This window comes from Myripristis murdjan, chromosome 14 (assembly GCF_902150065.1).
Source record: "Myripristis murdjan chromosome 14, fMyrMur1.1, whole genome shotgun sequence".
Taxonomy (NCBI): domain Eukaryota; kingdom Metazoa; phylum Chordata; class Actinopteri; order Holocentriformes; family Holocentridae; genus Myripristis; species Myripristis murdjan.
In genome coordinates, this window is record NC_043993.1 from 14,650,118 (window position 1) to 14,673,705 (window position 23,588).

The 23,588-nt window shown below is 41.3% G+C and overlaps 1 protein-coding gene across 1 annotated transcript in view; it reads left to right on the forward strand.

Moving 5' to 3' along the window:
* The first annotated feature begins 10,048 nt into the window (after nt 1–10,048).
* Nucleotides 10,049–23,588, forward strand: part of LOC115371113 (T-lymphoma invasion and metastasis-inducing protein 1-like) — a 54,021-nt gene continuing 40,481 nt past the window's right edge. Inside the window, 8 exon segments of the mRNA XM_030068261.1 lie at nt 10,049–10,287; nt 10,290–10,724; nt 13,738–14,024; nt 15,905–16,177; nt 16,484–16,715; nt 18,337–18,509; nt 19,722–19,946; nt 22,802–22,987. Coding sequence (XP_029924121.1) covers nt 10,056–10,287; nt 10,290–10,724; nt 13,738–14,024; nt 15,905–16,177; nt 16,484–16,715; nt 18,337–18,509; nt 19,722–19,946; nt 22,802–22,987 — 2,043 coding nt within the window. The 5' untranslated portion in view covers nt 10,049–10,055.

Here is a 23,588-nt window from a genome sequence, read left to right on the forward strand (position 1 = left end):
TTCTCACTCAATGGAGAGCTCGTGGTGGAAGGATTTTCTTTAAAATATGGTAATCCCTGACTGCATCGTGCTGCAGAGACAGTCAGCTGAAATCTGAGTTAAGGAGCATACAGCGTAAGCCCCTGGAACGGCAGAGGAGTATATTTAATGAGGTTAGTGACACTTGAGGAGTGGAGTGTAGTAAATTGGCTGATGCTGGGCTCCAGTGCCCTATATCTTTTTGACTTGATCCTCAGATGCCACATGAGACTCTGACCCAAATCTAAATCTCGCCGCTCACATTTTTTTATATGTGTCATTTTGCAGATGATACGCTGTACTACATAGCTCTCTCTCCCCACTCCTTCTCTCACTTTTAAGCTCTCCCTACTAGTTTTCTCACTTGCTTTCTGACTTCTGTCCAATTTCCCGCGCGTGCAAGTTTGACAGGGATTAGTGGTAGGCCTACTGTTGGATTGCAGCCCCTATAAAACACAGTCCCAACTCTTAGATCTTATGTTTCTACCTCTCCGCTTATCAACAGGATTGGATAACAACCACAGTAAACCAATGAATCATCTGTCCTCTTTCCTTCCACCCACATCCTACTGTCATTCTTATGCTTGTCTTCTTCTGTGTCTTGAAATAAAAGCACTCATCGGGAATATATTATAATTTGTCTTTCACCAGTTAAAAGAAATTAATATTCGGTTTCAGCAGCAGCCAAGCATCATGCTCTGCGGGCACACTGTTTGTGTGTGTAAGCTGGGGGAGACAGAGGGGGGGAGGTGGTGCATGTCTTGTCAGATCCCAACAGGATGAATAGGAAGCTAATCTCCCTCTTCCAGGGAATTCTACCACTGATGTCTGACAGTCCCGTCTCAGAGGGACTATGGGAGTGCAGCCGAGTGTGCACTCCCGTCTCTACAATAGGATGTTTTCAGAGCATATCTAAGCATTATCACTCCACACTGGATAGGCACCTCCTCAAATTTTAACAATGCACACAGACCTGTGCAGTATACAAGTATGGGCATACAAATACACACATATACACTCCTGTCTTTATTTGGGGGAATATTGAGCCATCCTGCACTTTGTCCTGATTCTCACTCTTTCTGTTATCTTTCAAGGCATGCTTGTGCAATGTAAATAACAACAAGTAAACCCAGCATCAATAAGGCTGTCACATTTTGGGCACACAGGCCTTGCATGTGTGTATGCAAAATCAAGAAGAGCTGTTAAGTTCTTCGGGATTTTATGTTGATTTCAGAAATTCCTTTCCCCCTAGAAAGACCTGTAACCTCTCTCCCTACACTCCTTGCCTTGGGGTGGTACAATAACCGTTTGAGGAATGTGGAAGGTATGGGAAATGGCTTGAGGGCTGGGTGGGTCCGGCAAATGGTGTCATGTTTTTAGACTTGGGGGTGTGGGGTCAGGGGGCGCAGAGAGAGATCAGATGCTCAGACAATCTGAGAGGTTCTTTGGTTACAGCCGTGTCTAGACTGGTCACTGCCGTCTCTACAGGTTTCTATCACATCAGCAGTTAAGATCACTAACTATCAGACAGTTTGTTTATTGATGTATAACTAAGAATAACTGAAAGTGTCTCTCAGCTGCTAGTCAAGCTTCATGAGAAAAATGAAGTTTTTAATTTTCAATTCAAATTCAAATTCAATTCAAAAATACTATTGAAAAAGCAGTTGTTTAACTTAGTACTTGGTTGACAAATATATGTATGGGTGAATCTTCTCCTAAAAATAGACACACTCAGTTAACATAAGAATCATTATATATTTTTTTCTGTCAAAGAAAGATTGAATAGAACTTCCAGTTATATAATCCAAAGCTTTCTTGCTTGCAACCAACCAACCTCATGTCTACATTCTTGTATATAATAGGTTGGTATGGGTTGTGGCAAATATTCAAGTGAATTGATGGGAGACATTTGGCTTTTCTACAGTTTGTACTCAGTGTCTAATTTCTGCATCCGCCCAGCATATAAACCCACATGGTCTAGACTATGACAGGCTTTCAAAAAAAAAAAAAAAAAAAACAATCAGCCAGTTGTTGTTGGCTTCATTTACAACGCTTTACAGAAGACTTTCGTCATGAGTGGTTGGGATCCGGAGAGCTGGGCGGTGTGTCATGCAGGGTGGAGCTGTGAGACAGGTGCAAAAGATGAAAAGATTGGCGGAGGAAGAAGGGTGTGCCTGTTCTGACAGGCCTTTGGTATTTTTCCAAGCAGTGTGTGTGTGTGTGTGTGTGTGTGTGTGTGTGTGTGTGTGTGTCTGTGTCTGTGTCTGTGTATGTGTCAGAGAACCCACTCAGTTTTCTCTGGGGATTTGACATACCCAGGTGTATGTAACTGGAAGCATCTCCACCTTTATTCCAGTATATTATACTGGTAGTGTATGTTGGACAACCTGCCTGCTTGCACGTGTGTGTGTGTGTGTGTGTGTGTGTGTGTATGAGTGTGTGTATTTTTTTGTTCATGTGTTAGGTGATAGATTTGAAAGCCTATAGGAGCTGAGCATTTGCTAACTGAACAATAGCAATGTGGCAATGTGAGAGACTTTGACAGTTCGGGTACAGAGCTCTTACTGACAGTGCAGTTAAGTGGCACATCCAGTTGTTCAATCTCTTTCTCTCTCTCACTCTCTCCTGTGTGTGTGTGTGTGTGTGTGTGTGTGTGTGTGTGTGTGTGTGTGTGTGCGCTTATCTATTATACTTCGCTCTCTGCTCTGTGTGGCAGTGCTTTTAAAAAGGTGCAAGTGATGGTGAACAAATAAAAATCAGATGTAAGCTTTAAAATGAACTGAAAGGACTCATTTTTAGAGGGAAGATTTTTTTTTCTCGAAATGAATACATATAACCAGTCTGGGCCTCGGTTTTGTCAACAGTATTCTTTCATTGTGTGTCTCTATGAGTCTGCACGTCTGCATGGTAACGATGCTTTGGCTGCAGTTACGCGAGTGATTGGGTTAATATACTCTCTACAGTGTGTTAATACACCCAGAGAGGGAGCGAGAAAAAGAGAGCGAATAATTATGTTTCCCCTTTTGTCTCGGCTCCCTCAATTAAGCCCAAAGAGAGGCAGCCAGAGCACATGTCTACTCATCCACTTAGAGCTCAGCAACAATAGGACTCCAGGACTCACACATCTCTCTCTCTCTCTCTCTCTCTCTCTCTCTCTCTCTCTCTCTCTCTCTCTCTCTCCCTCTCTCTCTCTCTCATTTTCAGTCCTCATTCTTTTCCTCTTAGGTCTTGTTACTTTTCCATATCAAACTTCTATTCATAGCAGGACTCCACTATCTGTTTTTTTCTCTTTTCCCCTTCTCCCTCCCTTCCCTCCCCTTCCCTCCCTCTCTCTCTCCTCTGCCTGTCTCGACTCCCCCCTCCTCTCCCACCCTCCACCTCCCCCCATGCGTTTTGCCTCCAGACTTGCCTCACCTCTCGGCTCGATGTGGGTTTTGCAGACAGCTCTCTCTCTCTCTCTCCTTGTTACCCCCTCTCCTTCTCCTGTGCCGTGCTTTAGGGCACTGGGAGAGGAAGAACGAAGAGAGTAAACATTTTAAACTGTACACTGCCAGAGGAGAGGCAGCGGTTTGATTTCCCCTGTGCTGTGTCGGAGCGGCTTCTTTTGTTTCCGACTTTGGCCTATGTGTGCATTTTCACCTCTGCTATACCGAATTGAGTCAAGCAGACTTATACGTGAACTATGGATTGCAAAAAATTGTAACGTGACCAAGAATCTGATTTTATGTGTCAGAATGTGATTTCTGAATAAACTCTGTATTGTATTCATGGTGGAACCTTTTTTTTTTTTTTTTTTTTTGCCAGAACACAGCATATTTGGAAGTGCATTTTATATGCTTGTCTGAAAATATAATTGTTTATTCTTTAAAGTGGTGGTTGTGATGATCATGACCTGGAGGTTCTACTTTCCCTATCTTTTAAAGTTTCCACTCACAGGACATCACAGGATGTAACTTATTTTCATATCAGTTCCTGTTCTTTATCGTTAGATAAAGAAAAGACATTTGTATGTCATTACCTTTTTCCATATCTGATGCCCTGTCCTCTGCACTTGTTTAAAAGTCAACATGTCTGTTTGAAGACTGCTCTAAATATCCCATACTGGGATCGATCAGCATCTCTGCTATTTGGTGTGGAGTCCAAAATTCATGTGGAAACTATGAACAGACCAAAAAAAAAAAAAAAAAAAAAAGCCAAAAAAAGGGCTGTGTTCAGCAGATATCCATGAGATATGCAACACTTTCTTCCAGGTGTTAGAGCACATCCACCAACATCAGTTTTGCAAGTTTTGATTTTTTAATTACTTTTAACAGCAGTTTTTGCCAACCTTAACCCTAAGTGGCATTTCTGGTGAAAGCGCACCACACTGAGCAACTTCTTTACTCACTCATCTGCATTTTTTGTTGTCAGATCTTGATTTACTGACTGTTTTCACAGCACTACATTAACAGTTATAGCTGTTACTGCTTAAATATATTTTACTCTTCATGGCAACTCACCAGATAGCCTAGATATGGCAGATTGATGTAGTCCTCTTTCCTGAGCAATTAGCATCTGACTATGAGCAACCCATAAAAAGTGACTAAGGGGCAAAAATGTACAAATGTGGTTTTAGTTGATTTATTTTATTTAATGGAGCAAATCATTATAGCTGGCTCAGTGCAGTGCTTTATTTTTGACATTTCTGGAAAATCTCATTCATATTTTAAATGAGGATTTTGGACTACGCACCAGATGGCAGAAATGTTAACTTACAGCCTATAAAATTCTCGACATTTATGTTCACTGTTGGTGACACTGGTGATGATGGAGGCTAAAAACAATGCATTGAATGATGGGGCTGAAAAGTGTGACAGCAATATTCTGCACACATGCACAACCATTGACTAACCAGAATATAAGGACAATATATGTATATTTCTTATTATTTTTACTTTTTTATTCAGCTTGTTAAAGCATCTTGTAGTGTCTAAAGTATGTGTGTGTGCTGCTGTGAAAACTGAATTTTGAGCCTATCTGCAGCATTTTAAATAAAAACTAGTTCAGATCAGCTCTGACACCTATTTTTGCACTTACTGGTGAGAAATAAATGTGGGACTGGCGCCAAAATATATATTCAGCATCTTTCAAGCACAACAGACTCTGGCAGGCTGAGGTGGAGAGTGAAAGTGAAAGTGAGGGTGTGAATCAAGCAGAAAAACGATAAAATAAATTGTAAATGCATGCGTTTATGTGTGTATGCACATATGTGTGTGTTTCAGGGAGACAGAAAGCATGTGGGATGGGAAAGGTCTCCATGGGGTGGGATGGATGAGGGATGAGAGGTAAAGGGTGGAGAGAGAGAGCCAGAGAAGAAGAGGAGGAGAGGTATCAGGGTCAAGTTCAGCTTATGTAAGCGCTTCCCACAGCTGGGGCAAAATGTACTGCAGAGGAGAGGTTTACGCACACACACACACACACACACACACGCTAGTGTGGTGCAGAGAGTCAGAGTTGTTGAATGAAACACGCTGTGTATCTCGTCCATGTATTACCCAGAGGAACCATTCTTTTCTGCTGAAAAAAATATAAAAAAGCCACTTTCTTTATCGTCAGCAGCAGCCTTAATTTCCCTGCACTGTAAATCGCCCTGTTTCTCTGAACCAGTCAATGCCTGTTACTGTAACATGGCTGATTTTCAACATTTGCACACTTTGGAAAGTGAATGAAATGTTGAAAATGTGGAAAATATCAGTCAGTATAAGTAAGATTACTACCTACTTTACATGTTGTTATCAGTCATGTTAGCTTTCAAGAATTGTAACTAAGTAAAAGTCTACTACCTAACCAATTACTGATTTGAAACTACTAACTAACTAACTGACTAAGTAACTGGCTAAATAACAAATTTGCAATTGACCAGCTAAAAGGCTTATTACCAAATTGGTACAGTAATTAACTAAATGGTGTCTAGTGTCTCTTCTGTCTTTGATCTTAAACTTGATTTCTTGTTGGTGCTTATTGGGATAGCAACCTTTAAAACCCTTTTAAAAATTACTCACTGACGATTAAATGATCTCAGCAGACTCTGTACTGATTGCAATCACATCTTTATGATTTGGTTAAGGCTATCCACAGTTGTCCTCTTTTTTTTTTTGTTTCTGCATGACTGTTTTGTTTTTGTTTTTCTGGTTGATTTATAAAATTATTTGTTTTCCACTGTTTTTCCCTTCGTAATTGGAACGGCCAACCGCCCAACAAAAACTGACCATGGTGTTTGAAGTATTGACAGCGGCAAGTTGGAGAAACAGTTGCATTAGAGTTAAGTGGTTGTTCCCAACATGGCTGTTAGTGGGTTATGAAATGCTTCTGCCAAGCCTCTATCGACTGACTGACACAGATATGGCAAGATCTAACAATGAGCAGGTAATTATTTTTTGCATACTTTGGTTTGCAGGATCAAACTCAAATCCCAGCAGAAATACATGATTTGTTCCACATATCATTTTGATTTACATCTGGTTGTTAACTTTCAATAGGGACTCATGCAAACCCATGCACAAGCGAGTGTGCTTGCGCTTGCTCGCCTCCTTACGTAGCACATTATGGAAATGATGATGGCTAAGAAGCTCAGGGCTGTATTAGGAAAATTAGGTCATGCTGGCAAGGATCACTTAATTGAGTCTTAAGCAGAAAATCATACTCCATAGCGGCTTTCATCTTGTCATCTTTTACACAATACACTGTATGTGTATATGTGTGTATATATATGTGTGTGTGTGAGTGTGTGTGCCTTTGTTCTTGGGGGGAAGCAAAGGGGTGTTTTCCAAACTGTTTTGTTCACATGTCCTTACATGCCTCGATGGTTTCATATTTGCAATGTGTTTCAGGGTGCAGTTCAAAGCCATTGTGGTTGTTGGTTGGTTTTATCCTTCAAGCTCAGACAATACCTCTGCGCACAGTTTCTCATCATTGAGTTTGCATATATGCACATTTGAGTGTGTGTGTGTTTCTTGATGTTTATCTTGTATTCCCGCCTCTCTGTAGTCGGTAACTCCAGGCTTACTGACCATACTGTGCTTTCTTCCCCTCCATACTTTGTAGTGTCTCTCTTTCTTTACGCTCCTGCTCAAGTGTACTTCACAGATTTCCTTTCAAGTTTACTTTATGTAACATACATGCTTGATCCTCTGCAAACTGAAAAGCACCTTCCTCTTCCCCTTGTCCCTTCCTTCTCTCTTTCTGTGTTTGATGCTTCATGTCACTTTGAAGTTGCAAGAGCTCCAGACAAGTCCTTCTCTGTCTTCCTGTTCCCATCAGGGCAGTTGGAGGCTGTGTGGAGGACCATGCGCTCGGTGAATGGTAACACCACACTAGCATGGGGATGCCAGTGATGCCGCTGCTCAATCAAAGGTATTGAACACTCATTTTCATACCTAAATCTCTCACTTTTCACTCATCTACACTTTATAAGTTATTTCATGTTTCATAAAGTTGTAAAATCTTGATTGGGCTGGTGTTTGAGGCAAGGCAAGTAAGCCATATTACTGTACCGATTTCAATGCACTGTCAGTACTGTGAAATAAGCCAAATCACATGGAAACAAGAGGTTACATTTAACTGCAATGTCCACGTCTTTCATTTTCGCAGTGTGCTTTTCAGTCTGTTTCTTCATTTCACCCTGTCGTCTTTGCTGCCTCTCTGTCATCCTTTCCTTCCAGTATGAGCCCACGCTTAATTTCAGGATGGTGTTGGTTTGATAACGTGTGACTCACAGAGGCCCAGTGATCTGACAGTAGCTGATTCAGCAGCACCATGCGCTTACATAACAGAGAGCACAAGGTGAAGAGAGTGCTCACTTTGCTTTAGGATTGACAGAGTCCAGCCACAATGGACTGCTTTGTTCAGTTAAAATGCATGTTAAGGAAATGTAACACGGACAAAGAGGTCATCCTAACAAGGGACAACTGGGAAAACATGTCAGGTAGAATGCTAGTAGGCTGGAGCAATAGTCTACATCATTTCGTCAACCACAAGAGCATAATCTGTGCAGTGTAGATAACATGTGGCAGGATGACTTGAATTGAAAAAAATAACTTTCAAACGTGCAAGGAAGGAGCATTTGTACATTTAGATTTATGCTTTAATTCCTGCCAGTCAAGACAACAAGTTGAGGCTTGCCTAGTTAAGCAGGACTCCAGCCCCTCTCTGCAGGCTTGACAGACGGTAGGTGATAGGCAACAAAGATTGGCGAAACACGCCACCCACCTTGTGTTGGGCTGGGCGATGAACACAACTCCAAAGCAACAACCGGCGAAGAACATTTTCGACAGTGCGATCACCTTTTTGCACTTCTATCACCGGCGAATGTGGCAGAGGCGGCATTACCTACCATCTGTGAAGCCCATTTGCTAATCTTAGCCTGCTTTCTACCAAATACAACAATAACTCAAGATAGTAAACCATTCTAAACTTTGAGACAAATATGACATGAATAAACTGAAGCTGGAATAAACTTTTAAATCCTCTCATCCACTACTGAGTACATCCTACACATCCACACATACAAGGACGGACACAAAGTGGTATGAAATTGCAGCTTACCTCTTGTGTTTCCAGTGAGCTGGAGCCAAATAGCTAGTCAGTGGGCTTGTGCTTGGCCGGCCTGCTTGAGCATTCCAGCAACAAAAACCCTCTTGAACGCAAATCACAGGGAAATCCCATAGAGAAGAAATGGGCAGCACCTCTTGAGAACAGACTGCAGCACTTTATACACAAAAGTAATTCATTGTTAACAAACAGTCAATCAATCTGAAACACTAAACACATTAAGTCAACATATAAAAAGTTTAATATCTCAACAGCGAACATCAAGATTCAAGATTCAAGATTTTTATTTATCACATGCATGAATGTACAAGTACAGCAGTAGTGAAATGCAATTGCAACAACTCCAGCACTGTGCAAGTAAAATAGATAAAATAAAAATAAAAATAAAGTTGAAAGTATATATATGTATGTATATATATATATATATATATATGTACACACCCCTATATACAATACAATCCTATATACAATATACAATTATGGACATTAAGTGTGCAAATAAATAGAAGGTAAGAAATGGAATAGAAAATGAATGGATGGATGGCTGAAGTATTATTACAGTTACCACACTACACTAGCGGTGCATTTATAGGATTACAGTGCTATAAATGTAATGTTTATTACACATAAGGTCCAATGAATAAATCAAGGACGACCCTGTCAAGTGGCTGATAAATCCTTTTCCAAATTCGACCTGGACAGACACGGATAGAAAGAGAGAGAAAAGGATTGTATTACAGACCATCAATTCTAGTCATCACTCAGTACTAAAAGTTTCAAGCTTTTTAGGGGTATGACCCAATAGGCTTGCCTTTTCGGCAGAAGTTTGTTGAAGTCTCCCCTCTCCCCCTGTTGCTGGTTGGCTTACTTTTTTCCAAGCCCACAAACCCTAATGTAGATGGTGTGAAGCCATGGTTTGCCTCTGTGTGGGGTTTTGCCGTGACATATTGCTAGGTCTTATTGGAGTTTTATGCTCTGCTACTCTTTGCTTTAGGTGATGTTTAGTAGCACAAGTGACTGCAGTGGAACAAAACCGGCACATCCTGAGGAAGCCTCTGTGAGATGTCAGCTGTGTTTAGGCTCCACACAAATTTTGAATCAACTTGAGTATTTTCCCCTGTCTGTGCTTCCCTATTTGAATGTCTTGTCCTAGGTAAATTACCCAAGATTAATGTAATTTAGATTGGCAAAAAAAATCCTGATTAGATAAACAAATGCTGATCTGGCTTTACTTACAGCGAAGTGTGCCATTATTTTTAGTTAGAAGTGGATGCACATCAGAGGACCCTGGCACAGTGAAGTCAACCAGTAAATATTTTAAAAACACTTACATTGCTGGTTTTCTGATGTTAGAGAATCAGCCATAGTGAAGCAAAAGAGAGCTGATGCTTTTCAACGGGCTCTGTATGTGCTTATCAACAATCTCTTTCTTAATCTGCAGTTGAATCATGGGAAACGTGGAGAGTCAGAATGGACACAGTGGTTTTCCTATGGCGACGTGACCGGGGCACCTCTCCCGTACGCACATGTCCCGCTCACCCGCCTGTCCAACAAGCAGCCCATCAACCGTCTGTTCCCGCCACTCCTCTTCAGTCAAGCAGGAGCACAGAAACTCTGTGGGCGTCAACTCGCTCTTCCAGCCCCCTAGTATCCCACAATACCTCGCAGAGAAAGGATGGGCCTTTTCAACCCAACAGATGCATTCGAAGAATTCGGCATCAACCCCCACTGGACACAACGCGTCGCTATGACAATGAGGCCAGAGTCATATCAGCACGACGATGACCCCTTGGCCACGCCCACTCCAGAAACCTCGGAGGCAGACACTCTTGGTCAGGATGGAGGGGAGGACTCCATGGGGGAGGGGGAGGGCGATGGAGAGGGGGACGTTCTTGGGGAGGTGAGGTATCTCCAGCGCATGACTGAGGGTCCCAGGGAGGGAGGGAGTTTTAAAAAGAAGCGGTCGAAGTCAGCGGACATGTGGAGAGAGGACAGCCTGGAGTTCTCCCTCTCTGACCTGAGCCAGGAGCATCTGACCAGCACAGAGGAGATTATAGATGGAGGAGAAGAGCTGGAGGAGGAGCCGGAGCAGTTCACATGCCCCAGAGGCAGCGCAGGTGAGGATGGTAAACACACACTACCACAATTACCTGCACTACATGCAGTCAGTAAGTAAAAACAAACTCAGGTTACTATTCCTCCACTTCCATCAGTCTTATGGATTTTTAATAAGACTGATGGAAGTAAAGGAATAGTAACCTGAGTTTGTTTTTAATCCCATGCCTCATTAGAAGGCTCCAGAAATTTTGTTAGCAGGGAAGTGAAATGGGGATTTTAACAAACAGCAGCATGAAAGATGCAAAACATATGTTTTAAATTCTAAGGTCTCGACTCTCCTACATTCAGAACATCCCTAACCGATGTAATTACGGTAAAAACAAGGCTAAACAAACACAAAAACAGAATAAAATGCAGAATAAATAGCTTTCCCTTAATGTATGCATGCTTTCCTTTGCACATTTCACAGGTATGTAATATCTATGATGAAAACGAGAACGAGAACTGTAAACAACTACTGTGTGTGTGTGTGTGTGTGTGTGTGTGTGTGTGTGTGCGCACTAATAAACATTGAGCTGGTATCCTGAGCTCCAGGCTGATCATTTCGAGGGATTACAAAGGATTACTATCTTGACTGGTGATGAACAGTCTGATGATATTCTTGATGTTCATTGCAAAACATCATCATTTTCAGTCCTAGTGATGGAATTCAGTCTGGATAACCAACAAACTGCTTGACAGCTTTTACAGTGTTACACAACCGACTTGGCCCACACTACAACAAAAAAAAACAAACAAAAAAAACAAAAGTAGCTTATTATTAAGAATGTCAGTCGAGGAATGTGCAACTATTTTCTTCTCTGTATCATGGCCTAAATGCAACTTAAACATGCTTACCACTGAGCTTCCTATGCCTCTTTGGTTTATGGCCCATACCGTGTAACTGTGCTGTAGTGTAAAATAAACGCTAAAACGCCAAAAAATCAATCTGTAGACTTTGGATTTAACCAATGGTCTTGTGATGCAACCTTGCAAAGCTCGCAGTAATTTTCAAGGCTACTTTTTGCCTCACATGAATAGATTATGCAGTTTCAAAACCTTTTGTTGTCTCAATTTTGTTCTGGTCTGTACTCTGTAAAGCCATTTGGGGCTCTAAATAAACTTGAAACTTGATACTTAAACTTGAAACTTAAAACTTTAAAAGAAGTGTGAAAGAAGTACTTCTTTCTCCAGTCCCTTGAGAATGTGTCATCCTGTCCTTCAAGAAAGCAAAGAAGCGGTGACTGTGTGTGTGCATGTGTGCGTGTGCGTGTGTGTGTATGTGTGTGTGCGTGTACACCTACAGAGGGGGTGTTGGGTTGATTCAGCAGGCTTGGCAGATGTTGAGGGGGAGGTGGGGTGGCAGAAATCACAGACACTTACAGAATAGAGAAAATTGCGGAGTGATTAAAGATTACCTGGCTTCCAGTCCCACTCGGGTTCATGTGATCACTCAGAGCTGCTGTGAGCTCAAGGGGCTCTGAGCACCAAATTCAGAGAGATTGCAGGCGGCAGCAGGAAACTGCCTGCTTCTGCTGCCAAAGGTTCCCGAGCTCTGCCTAATGAACAGGCCTGCTGTGCATATGTGCACAGCACACACACACACAGGGTTGAGTGGCAAAATAATCATACAGAATAACTATCTTCTGTTTTTGTTACTCCATAGTTGCAGTATATTAAAGGAATACTTTTAGGAATAATTTAAGTGTAAGCAAAAAAAAAAACTCACAAGGCCATTTGAATAGTGTCAGGTGTTCTATGTCCATATTAATAGTATATATGTGATAGTTAATCTTGTTTTAAAATGTTATCTACCTTGATTGTATTTATTCACTTGCACAGTGTTTTGCTCAACAGTATATGCTTTTTGAGTTTAATGGTGGCAAAATGGACTTTCTGACTGGAGCGATATATCAAACGTGCTTGAGGTGACCATCCACAGCAATGGTCATTTTTTTTTTTTTTTTTTTATAATCAGTAAATCCATGTTTAGAATTATTGGACTGCAGAATGTCAGGATTATCTAATCAGAGCTATGTGTCTAAAAACACTGTGTTCACTTCATAGAAATTGAATGTGCATACAACGGACATTCCCATTCAAATCAACATAGCAGGATGGTCAGTGTGGTGGCCATTTTTATTTGAATCGCTGCCACTGCAAAGAACTGTGACTCACTGAATTGATGATGCAGTAGTGACCACTGTCTCCATTGCCTTGCTTCTAGAAGGGAGCTGAGGATTTTACGGACTTTACAGAGGACAAATTTTACAGGCGGTTTTTACTCCAAGTCATAGTCCCACTGATGTGTGTCAACATATCAGCTGATATGTCAGTCTCAGAACACTGTGTTTCTGATTGTATTTGTTTTAAATGATTTTCTTATTATATGTATGTGTTATTTTGTTTTTAATGCGCTTGTAAACTCGACGGCATCGAAAATGAGGGTAACCTCAATGTCCATTCGAGGATAAATAAAGGTTGAATGAATGATTTCCTTTTCTTTTTTTTGAACTCAGATGACCAGGACAAACAGTTCAATGTCTGTTCTACTCCAATTCAGTTTCTATGGTTCACGTCATATGGAACAGAGTGGAATTTGACTTAACAATTCATCTTAACGACTTAAGCTTTTCATATTCTTCATATTCTGTGCAGTGGTTAATCTGCAGATGGTGAAACAAGTTAATTGTGGAGTTGACTTTAATGGAAACCACTTTCCAACATAGTCTGAGGATTGGCATCTTTTGAGCAACATCTGTTTTTTCAAAGCCAAACCACCTCCATGCGAGTGAGGATGATCCATGACTGGCAGTTAAATCTAACGATGTTGATTCCCAGGCTGGTGGTGTTTGTGTTTTGTCTCCTCGCGCTGTTTGTTCACTCTTTCACTTTTTAACTTTATGCTTGCTGTGATGCATAAAGACTACATGTGCAAAATCTTGCATTTTGATGACATTATATGGCCTGACCTTACACAAACACAGACACACACACACATAGCCCTACAGTAACCACCTGTGTATGTTGCAGGCTCTGCTGAGAGGGCGTCGTCTCTGGACCATCTGTGCAGCCAGCAGAGTCCTGTCCTGAGGGGGCAGAGGAACCGCTACCTCAAGAACCGAAGGGAAGGACAAGGTGGAGGAGGAGGGGACGGAGAGGAGGGGCTGATCTCTCCTGCTGAGGAGGACGGTGGCGGGTATGGAGCGTTCACGCTCCCCTGCCGGCGCTCCCACTGCCTGTCTGAGGGCTTAGTGGGACTCGGCATCCCGGCTGCACCACGCCCCGCCTTCCAGGGACGACGTGCACAAACCACTCAGGTTAGACTGCACTCACTTTTTTTTAAGAATGCATAAATAAATAAATGTCCCAGACAGAATTTTCAACATGTTATGTAAGACGTCAGGAAAACTTTACTTTACTGTGGCCTTCTTCGAGTATTAGTCTGTAGAGTGGTACACAGAGATTGTTTCTCTGTGATATGGCGAGGTTTCTAGTCTGCTGCAATCATCCCTGTCTCCTTACTTCCCAATACAATGGGGCTGGATGGCCACTGATTTGTGCTTAAAAGATCATCAAAAATGTACGTGTGAAAAACTCAACTGCAACAGCTCTCTGCAAAATCAGTGGCACAGATACACAACACAATCCACAGCCATCGTGGGCAAAAGGTTTCATTGGGAGCTATTTCTTGCTGAGGAAGACAAACTGTATCTACCCAAGTGAATTTGTATTCCTTGTGGGCCGACAGATTGTGCCAGACTAGAAACACTGAGTGGAAACACAGAAGCTATCTGAATTTCAGTAAGGGTGGAAGTGGTAAAATATTGGGGTTTTTTTTGTACTTTGGGTGAGCTGTGTCTTTAAAATTGGGGCAGGAGAGGGATGGAATCACTGGGAGTCAGGGAGCAAGACTCGGTAGGGCTATTTGTCCATCGCTGGCCTGGTTTCTCTTCTCAGCCTCCAGAAATAAAAGCATAGTCTCTTTCAGTCCTCACACCAGAATCATGACACACACACACACACACACACACACACACACACACACACACACACTTCAAATTTTAAGCATTTATCAGAAGCTTTTATGCAGACATTATAAAAGTAGAGTCACTTAAAGGTCAAATGTAGAAAAAAAAAATCAAATCATGTATCACTCACATTACAAGGAGCCAAACAGTAAGAGGATCAAGGGACAAAAGAGTGCAAAAGATAGCATAATGAAGAAAAAAGAAAAACATGCATCTGTGAACTGTAAGCTTTTTTTTTTTTTATAGATCTAACAAACCTTACTTTCAACTCATTCCCAGAACCTGCAGCACCCTCGGAGAACAGAACATCCTAAGTGCTTATTATAAATTCATCTAGCCAGGCTGAGAGGGGAGTCAGACCGGATATAAATAGGCAGACGAAACAGGAAAACAAAGAGAAGTAGAACAGTAGGGGAGACTCAGCTTGGTGAGAGAAAAGTGCGAAAGCACACAGAACCTCTGCCTTGAAGTGCAAACCTTTGTTGTAGCAGAAATGCACGCAGAGACATATACAAACTCACATGCAAACACACACAGACACAAATATACACACAAATATAAAATCAGCATCCCCAGTGTAGCCTAAGATGTCAGGATGATTTCTGCAAATGGAGAGAACTGACCTTCGTTGCTTTTGTATGACGCAGATGGCAGATTTGTCATCTATTTAGTTTGCCACAGATTGGTATCTGTGTCTGTGTCTGTGAGGGTGTGTGTGTGTGTGTTTATGTGTGTAGCAAAGGTTTTATGATAAGGCTGGGCAATATGGACAAATTCAAATATCACAACACTGAATCCCTCATTGTCAATATTGTGACAATATTGTAGGAATTACCATTGGTGTGTTCATAAGATATTCATACACAAGAGATTTTTGGTGAACAGTCATCAGTAATGTGGATATAAAGACCAAGCAGGTAGAGGCAAATAATAGAACATCTACAGCAGTGTAACATGTTCATCACTTTTCTGTAATGCAACCTTTAAAACCGGGAAAAGACAACACATATGCTATATCATGAGATTACGTGATATCTAACATGCCAGATGATATCTCGTCTCACATCACAATATTGGTATATTGGCCAGCCCTATTGTATGTGCTTGTATAGTAAGTCATATGTTTCTATAGCTTTCTACTATCCTATACTATTTTTTATGTTGTGCAGGACATCTCGGGTGTTTTGGGTGAGGGAAGTGAGTATGGCGACAGCGGCATCGATGGCGTCACCACAGAGATGGAGGGGGAGACGGAGCTGGGCTCACGGCGCTGCAAAGCCATGTCTGCCTCCTTCTCAGTGTACTCAGCTGCTGAGAGCAGCGTTTTTAATGGGAGCGACAGCGGAAGCAGCAGCGGAGGAGGAGGAGAAGGAAGAGGCGGTGAGGGAGGAAGAGGAGGAGTGTACGAGAACTTCCGAAAGGAACTGGACAATCAAGCCTGGGTTAGTTCAATTGTGTGTGTGTGTGTGTGTGTGTGTAGATTTGTGTAGCAAAACTTTATTTTAAACTCAAGCAGAGATTCTACAATTTCCAAAAATACCAAATATGTCCTGCTGAATCACAGGGAAATGATGCTTCATTTACCTTCATCTGGACATCTGGATATGTTCTGTTTGATTTAATGGTGCAGCCATGAATCAATGGCATGTTTGATTTGAAAATGTCACTCTTTTGTGATGTTTAAGGGAGCCTCTTAAAGGGTTAATGGTAGTTACATTGCATTGTCCCTTTTTCCATCACTCTCTCAGACACATCAGGGTCAGGACTTCACAGAGGAGGCGGGGTCTGCTGTGAGTGACGAGCACAGCAGTGGCACCCTAAGCTCTGCTTATCCATCGGACGCTCTGATTGGCTGCACCCAAGGCACGGTCAGGAAAGCAGGAGCTCTCGCTGTGAAGAACTTCTTGGTTCATAAGAAGAACAAAAAGGTGGAACCTGCCACTCGGCGCAAGTGGAAACACTACTGGGTCTCTCTAAAAGGTGCTTCGTAGACTAAAAACATGTAAAACCTCATGGCTTACCCTGCAACTAGGAACCACACAGTCCACTAATCAACCTTTTCAATGCCTAAAAGTGATAAAAACTTTGAATAAGCACATAATTTAATGCTGCATTATCCTAACGATGAAAAGAACATGTAGAGTAAACCATGAAATTTTGTGTTTGTCCATTTTTTCTCTCAATTGAGTTTTTACAGTCCTCACTTCAGAGTAGTTTTACATAGCACACCTTTAAATTGGAAAGGTAAACATTACATTTGGTAGAATATATGTCACTTAGGTTGGCACAACTGACTTTAATTGGATTTTGCAAGCAACTTTGTCAGTGTCCATTCATGATAAAAAGGCAAATCTACCCTCTGAGTGCCAACATGAATATAGTCAAAAAGGGGATCACTGTGTGTCTCTTTTTTAAATAATTTCGTTATAAACCAGGTCAGGTCCAAAAGACACATACTATGCAAAGTTTTCCTTAGAGCTAATACTGCCAATATATTTAATCACCCCAAATATCCAGCACATCTAAAAGTGATGCAGCATCACCATTGTGTGATTAATAGCTGAGATCACAATATTTGGCGGCAAAATCATGAATGCCATCTTAGCCATAATCGAGCAGCCTGAGAGCCACTTCAGAAGCGACGTCTTCCACACCTGACTATTCCATCTGACAGCTGCTGGTGACTCTGTAATCACATCAATCTCAACACAGTCCATGCCCTTGACTCTGCCCTCTACGCTAACCCACCGCTGTTTGGCCTTAAGTTTTCTCTCCTCTGGTTCATCACAATTTAATTTTATGGCAGCATCCGTGTCTAATCCAATCTCATCCACTTGAAATGCATAAGAAATAGCATTCCTGTCTGGCTCATCTCCTCTGTGCCAAAAAAAAAATTATCAGATTGTCTCATAACGTTCCTCCAGATCTCATGTTGTCTGTTAGGGATGATTATGAAAAGGCCTATCAGTTTGTTCACTTTTTGCTTAAGCGCTAATGTCAGACCACATCCACCCTTCGCGTGAAAAATTACACTTTCATTTAGATTTCATGCATTTTTAAAGAGGCCTCTTAACGGGGCGTTATGTAAAATTGCAATTTAAGTGAGGACGCTTTAGACCCACCTAACAAAAAACATGGAATAAACATGGAATTTTGTGGTTGAATCTACATGGTTTTCATCTTCATCTTGACCCATTGATAAATTAAATGCTAAATCCACACTTTTTATCAATCCTTACTTTACTCGACACTCAGTTTGCATAGCACACCTTAAATACCGCGGGGTTTGGTATAACATAACACAATGTGACTTAACATAACAGAGCATGGCATAGCATGACATGACATAACATGACATAACATAGCCTTACATAACATAATGTAATGTAGCATAACATAACATGAGATAACATAACATAGAATAGCATTGCATAGTATAACATAACATAAAATAACATAGCATAGCATTGCATGGCCTAACGTAACATAACATGGCATGACATGACATAACACGACATGACATAACATAACTTTATGTTTAGTTTTAGTAGTACATACATTTAGTATTTCCTCACTGACAGTTCTCTTGCTCCTGCTCCAGGCTGCACTCTGTTCCTGTATGAAACAGACGGCCGGTCAGGAATCGACCACAACAGCATTCCCAAACATGCTCTGTGGGTGGAGAACAGCATTGTCCAGGCTGTACCTGAACATCCCAAAAAAGACTTTGTCTTCTGCCTCAGCAACTCAGTGGGAGACGCATTCCTCTTTCAGGTGAGAGCCACTAACATCTAAAGAGAGAGAGAGAGAGAGAGAGAGGCCAACGTAATTACCACAAAAGTTATCACAAAAGTTTCATCTCATTTCATTAGGCTAAGTAGAAATAAATCTGCTTACATAGATGCACACACACGCACACGCACATGCACACACACACACCACACACACACACACACACACACACACACACACACAATTCATCCACATGCAGAGACAAAGCAAACTAAGAGGACCTTGTACCTCCTAGCTCTTTGGCTTATGGTGTAGAAAGTTTTTTTTTTTTTTTTTTTTTTTTTTTTTTGTGTGTGTGTGTGTGTGTGTGTGTGTGTACTTGCACAAATACATGACATTCACCATTGAATGGGAAATAAACCCGTCCTGAGCCTAAGTGTTTATTCTATGTCTGACATGTCTAAAGGCCATGCTGTCACAGTGTGACAGCGATCCACCACAGTGAGCATTGTACAATATTAAAATGTGTCTATTTATATTCATTGTAGCTGTCTGCGGTGACATTTAGTCAATGAATAGGAAGATTAGTGATAAAACAATGAGATTAAACTGACCACCCTCTCACAGAAGCTAATGATAGGACTTGCACCATTTGTGAGATGTCAGTCTCTTAATTTCTTTTGTTTGCTATTATTACCTGGTTGGGATTTTTCTGTGTCCGCTTGGATGTGATTTTATTGTGACCAAGTCATTAAGTCTAATTTTCAGTTTAAAACATTAATTTATCTCCATTGTAGTTTCATTTGTTTCAGGATTTTAGTAGAAATATGTTGAAACAAGGCAGAATAAAGCAGATCGGCCCTCTAGCATCAAGAAAATTGATTCAAGAAAATTATGGAAACAAATTGATAACCATTGGAATCGTGGGATCATCCCATCCCACCAGATGCCTTTTTTTTCTTGCTTGGAGAAAAACAAGATTTTAAGACTGAATCTGGGACTAAATAACCTGTTAAGAAGGAATTTTTTGCAGTGTAGTATGAAGGATGAGATGGAGAGAACTGTTGCAGAATTGAATGAAAAGCCAACAGGGATACATGTGGGTTCAGAGATGAGAGTTTTAGCTGGTATACCATCACTGGCTACCACCTCCAAGTCTCCAGCGATGTCTCCCATACCTCCGATGCAAAATACTTAATTTCCTCGTTTCCTCGTGTCTATTCCCTCCTGCCTCTCCTCACTCTCTCCTGGCAGACGTCGGGCCAGACAGAACTGGAGAACTGGATCACGGCGATCCACTCAGCCTGCGCTACTGCTCTGGCTCGGCAGCACCACAGGGAGGACACGGTGCGGCTGCTCCAGACGGAGATCCGCAAGCTGGAGCAGAAGATCGACATGGATGAAAAGATGAAGAAGATGGGAGACATGCAGCTGTCCACTGTCACTGACACCAAGAAGAGGAAGACGATACTGGAGCAGGTATGGATGCCATGATGGGGCCGCGATGGGGGACGGGAGGAACTGAGGTACAATTGATGATTCAAAGTAAACAGAAAAGATTAGAGCAGTTGGACATCATAAAACAAACTAAAATCAGGCAAGGACAAAACCACCTAAAAGCAAAAGCCTTATTTTTAGGGCTGGGTATTGACACTGATTTCCCAATTGGATTCAGTACCAGGTTGAGTTTGATTCAATTCCATGTCGATTCAGTCAAGGATATTTTGGTCACAATGCAAATTGTGTAGCTTACATATACAGTATTTTTTGTCCACCTCTTTGAAATCATCATGTTTTTGAAATCCAAAATGAATCAAGATATTTGGTTTTTGGCTTGATGGTTTGTTCAGCTAAGTTTCCATAGGTTAGTAGTAGAATAAATAACGTATTGCTCAATTGAACATTACGATTTATTAGAAAATCAATATTTTCATCCAGCCTGACTTACTTCCATTGTACTTTTGTTGAATACAGAGGCATGAGAAAGACACAACATAAAGTCATATCTCTGAAAATTATTGGCATAACATTTCTGTATGTGCTGTATAATACAGACATGAACCTGTTTTGCATTAGCACATGTGCTCTGCTGAGTTTCCTTCTCTTCAACTGAGTTGAGCGAAACACCTAGGGGTGTTTTTCAGATGCTCACAAGATGCACATCTTTGTACCTTTGAACTCACTGAGGCTCTCACACGCTGAGATTGAAATCTCCACACTAAATCATCCTTACTGCATGGCGTCATGCAGCCGAAAGGCTCTTGGCGAATACGTTTGTGCACAGATGTTTTCAAATATCCTGACTGGTGCTCATTTATAAACACATGCAAGTATGGCATAATGCAGTATATTCATAACACATGAAACACATGCAATGCATGCATTATCAGGCAGGTGGAACTGAAATCTGTGGCTAATGCTCGCATAAATAATAGATGCTTTGAAAAAATGACAGCTTGGTCATTAAAGCTGTGCAAGGTTTAATTACTATTTACAAAGTTGTTTGATGATGGATTTGGTTTGTTCAGTTTCTATGTGATATATCCATATTATACCCTCCTTTTATTCTTACCTCATACATGTATGGTGTTGTTGAATGAGAAAATGGCTTTATGTAAACTATGTGAGCGTGAGTAGCATTCTGTTGGTGCTTGATAGTATCAGATCAGTATTAGATAAAGTTTGCATGTCTGTGTCCGCATCTGGATTACTCCCTTTAATGTGCAGGGCCACTGCCCATATGGGCTACAAATTTCTAAGGACCTCGAGCATGCAGACCCATGTGGATTCTAAAATGAAAGTCTGAAATTTTGTACATGGCCTTTACAGGGCAGCAGTAAGTGTTTATTAGGGATGAGCGAATACACCACTATCTGTATCTGTTCAACCATCTACATTATCTGTATCCGTATCCGTACTTGGAGTGGGCGGGGCTAAAGTGGGTGTGCCTATCACACAACGTGGACACAGTCAGCTACACAATGAGGATTTTCATTCATAACGAGCGCAGATATTGACTCTTATTACTCGATAATACTCGTACTCGTCAAAAGTTCTTTATACGTACCGGATACTCGTTTCAGCCAAGTATCCGGCTCAACCCTAATGTTTATGACCTAAAATTGACCAATTTTTGACCTAAAAAGAATACAACTTTTTTTCAGTAATTATGCACTCTTTAACACTATAAAAATAAATCCCTGACTTTGCCTCTGAATGTTGTGTGTTTTCACAGCCTCAACCTGATTGGTCAGTTCAATCAGTGTCTAAATTGTTTTACAAATTTTAGTCCAGACCATGTATGCCAATTTTAATTTTCTTTTTCTTTTTTTCTTTTCTTATGAAACTACTTACTAAAAAAAAAAGGTGAGTGTCATCATTTACATTAGAGGAAGGCCAATGTTCATCCCCAACTCTCTGCCTCAGCTGCCTCGCATTACAGCTGCACTATGAACACAAGTCAGAATCCAGTCAAACACATGGTAATTTATCTAATTGCATAGGTTAAGTTACACTGGGGTTGGGATTGCCTAGCTAAAAAGTGAACATTATCTGTGTCATTGCACCGTATGTGGGTCACAAATTAGTGGCTGTTTACGCCTATGCCAATTGCAGCCAAAGTTGATAACTGGGACTGTTTAAGGGTTTAGAATGTGGGACTAAAATGCCCAGTTAACCCATTTGCACTGAGCTAAAGTCATGAATGATAATAGTATTTTATGTCATAAATGTAAAATGTAGCCAGGCCTGGGATCTGTGTGGATTAATCGATGCAAACAGGGACTGGTTTTATTGGTCTTTGGCACAAAGTTTTCTGAATACAGCTAATTAATATTGTGAAGGCTGGCAGTCCTTTCAAATAAGTGCTGGGACAAAAAAAGGTGAGGGAATCTGTTATGACAGGATCCAGCGCAAATTAAGTTGTTTGTGTATGTGTATGTGTGTGCGCATGTGTGCCACCTCCCACGCCCCACCCCTTGTTATAAGGCACATAGCAGCGGGTCAGTGACTGGTGGGGGTTGTGCTGGTGAGTAATGCCTCTCCACAGGAGCCGCAGTACACCCACATCTCACACTTCCTGCTGGGGCCAAATCACCATCTGAACACAGAGAACATTTCTGTATTATTTAGTTTCTCTATTATGTGTCTCATGTTTGTTTATGCAATCTTTTTATCTTATTTTTTGCTGTCATCACTCCCTTCCACGCGTTGCCGTTTTCATCAGGGGCCAAATACGGATAGACAGATATGGATCTAATCAACAAAGTTTGCTTATGTTGCATAATCGAAAACTCATCCCTCATGATCTCTCACTCTGTCTTTCTCCCTGTAAGATCTTCCTGTGGGAGCAGAACCTGGAGCAGTTCCACATGGATCTGTTCCGCTGTCGGTGCTACCTGGCCAGCCTGCAGGGCGGCGAGCCCCCCAACCCCAAGCGCCTGTTGGGCTTCGCCTCACGTCCCACCAAGCTGGCCATGGGACGCCTGGGCATCTTCTCTGTCTCTTCCTTCCACGCATTGGTATGATTACGAATGCACACACACACACACACACACACACACACACACACACACACACACACACACACACACACACACTCACACACACACACATTACATTAATCCTGTTCACTACATGCTGTAATTTAACCCATAAATGTAATCTTAATTCTAACCCTAAACAATTTCTGCATGAGTTAAGTGTTTTATTGATATTTTTTTTTTATATTTTCAAGTTTTATCTTTTTAATGGTGATTCTGAGAGATTCTTCATGCATGCGCCACAATGAAAGATATTTTTTTAATTATACCTCTTGGGCTCATTAACTCCATAGAAACAACACCTGGGAATTTCAATTTACTCAGTGGAGGTAATCTGTCACTACCTTTGAAAGGAAAGTCACAGGATAGTAATACCAGGATATAAAGGTTTAAAATGTAAAAGAAGTGCCAATGACTGTTTCATATCAATACATGCATTTGGAAAGACTGTGTGAGCCGAGACCTGACAAGAGGGAAGGTCTTACTTTCTGCTTGTAAACAAAATACGTTTGACTAAAACAAACTAAAGTTTCCAGTTGACCATTTCATATTGGATTTCCACTTTTTCCCCTTTCAGCAA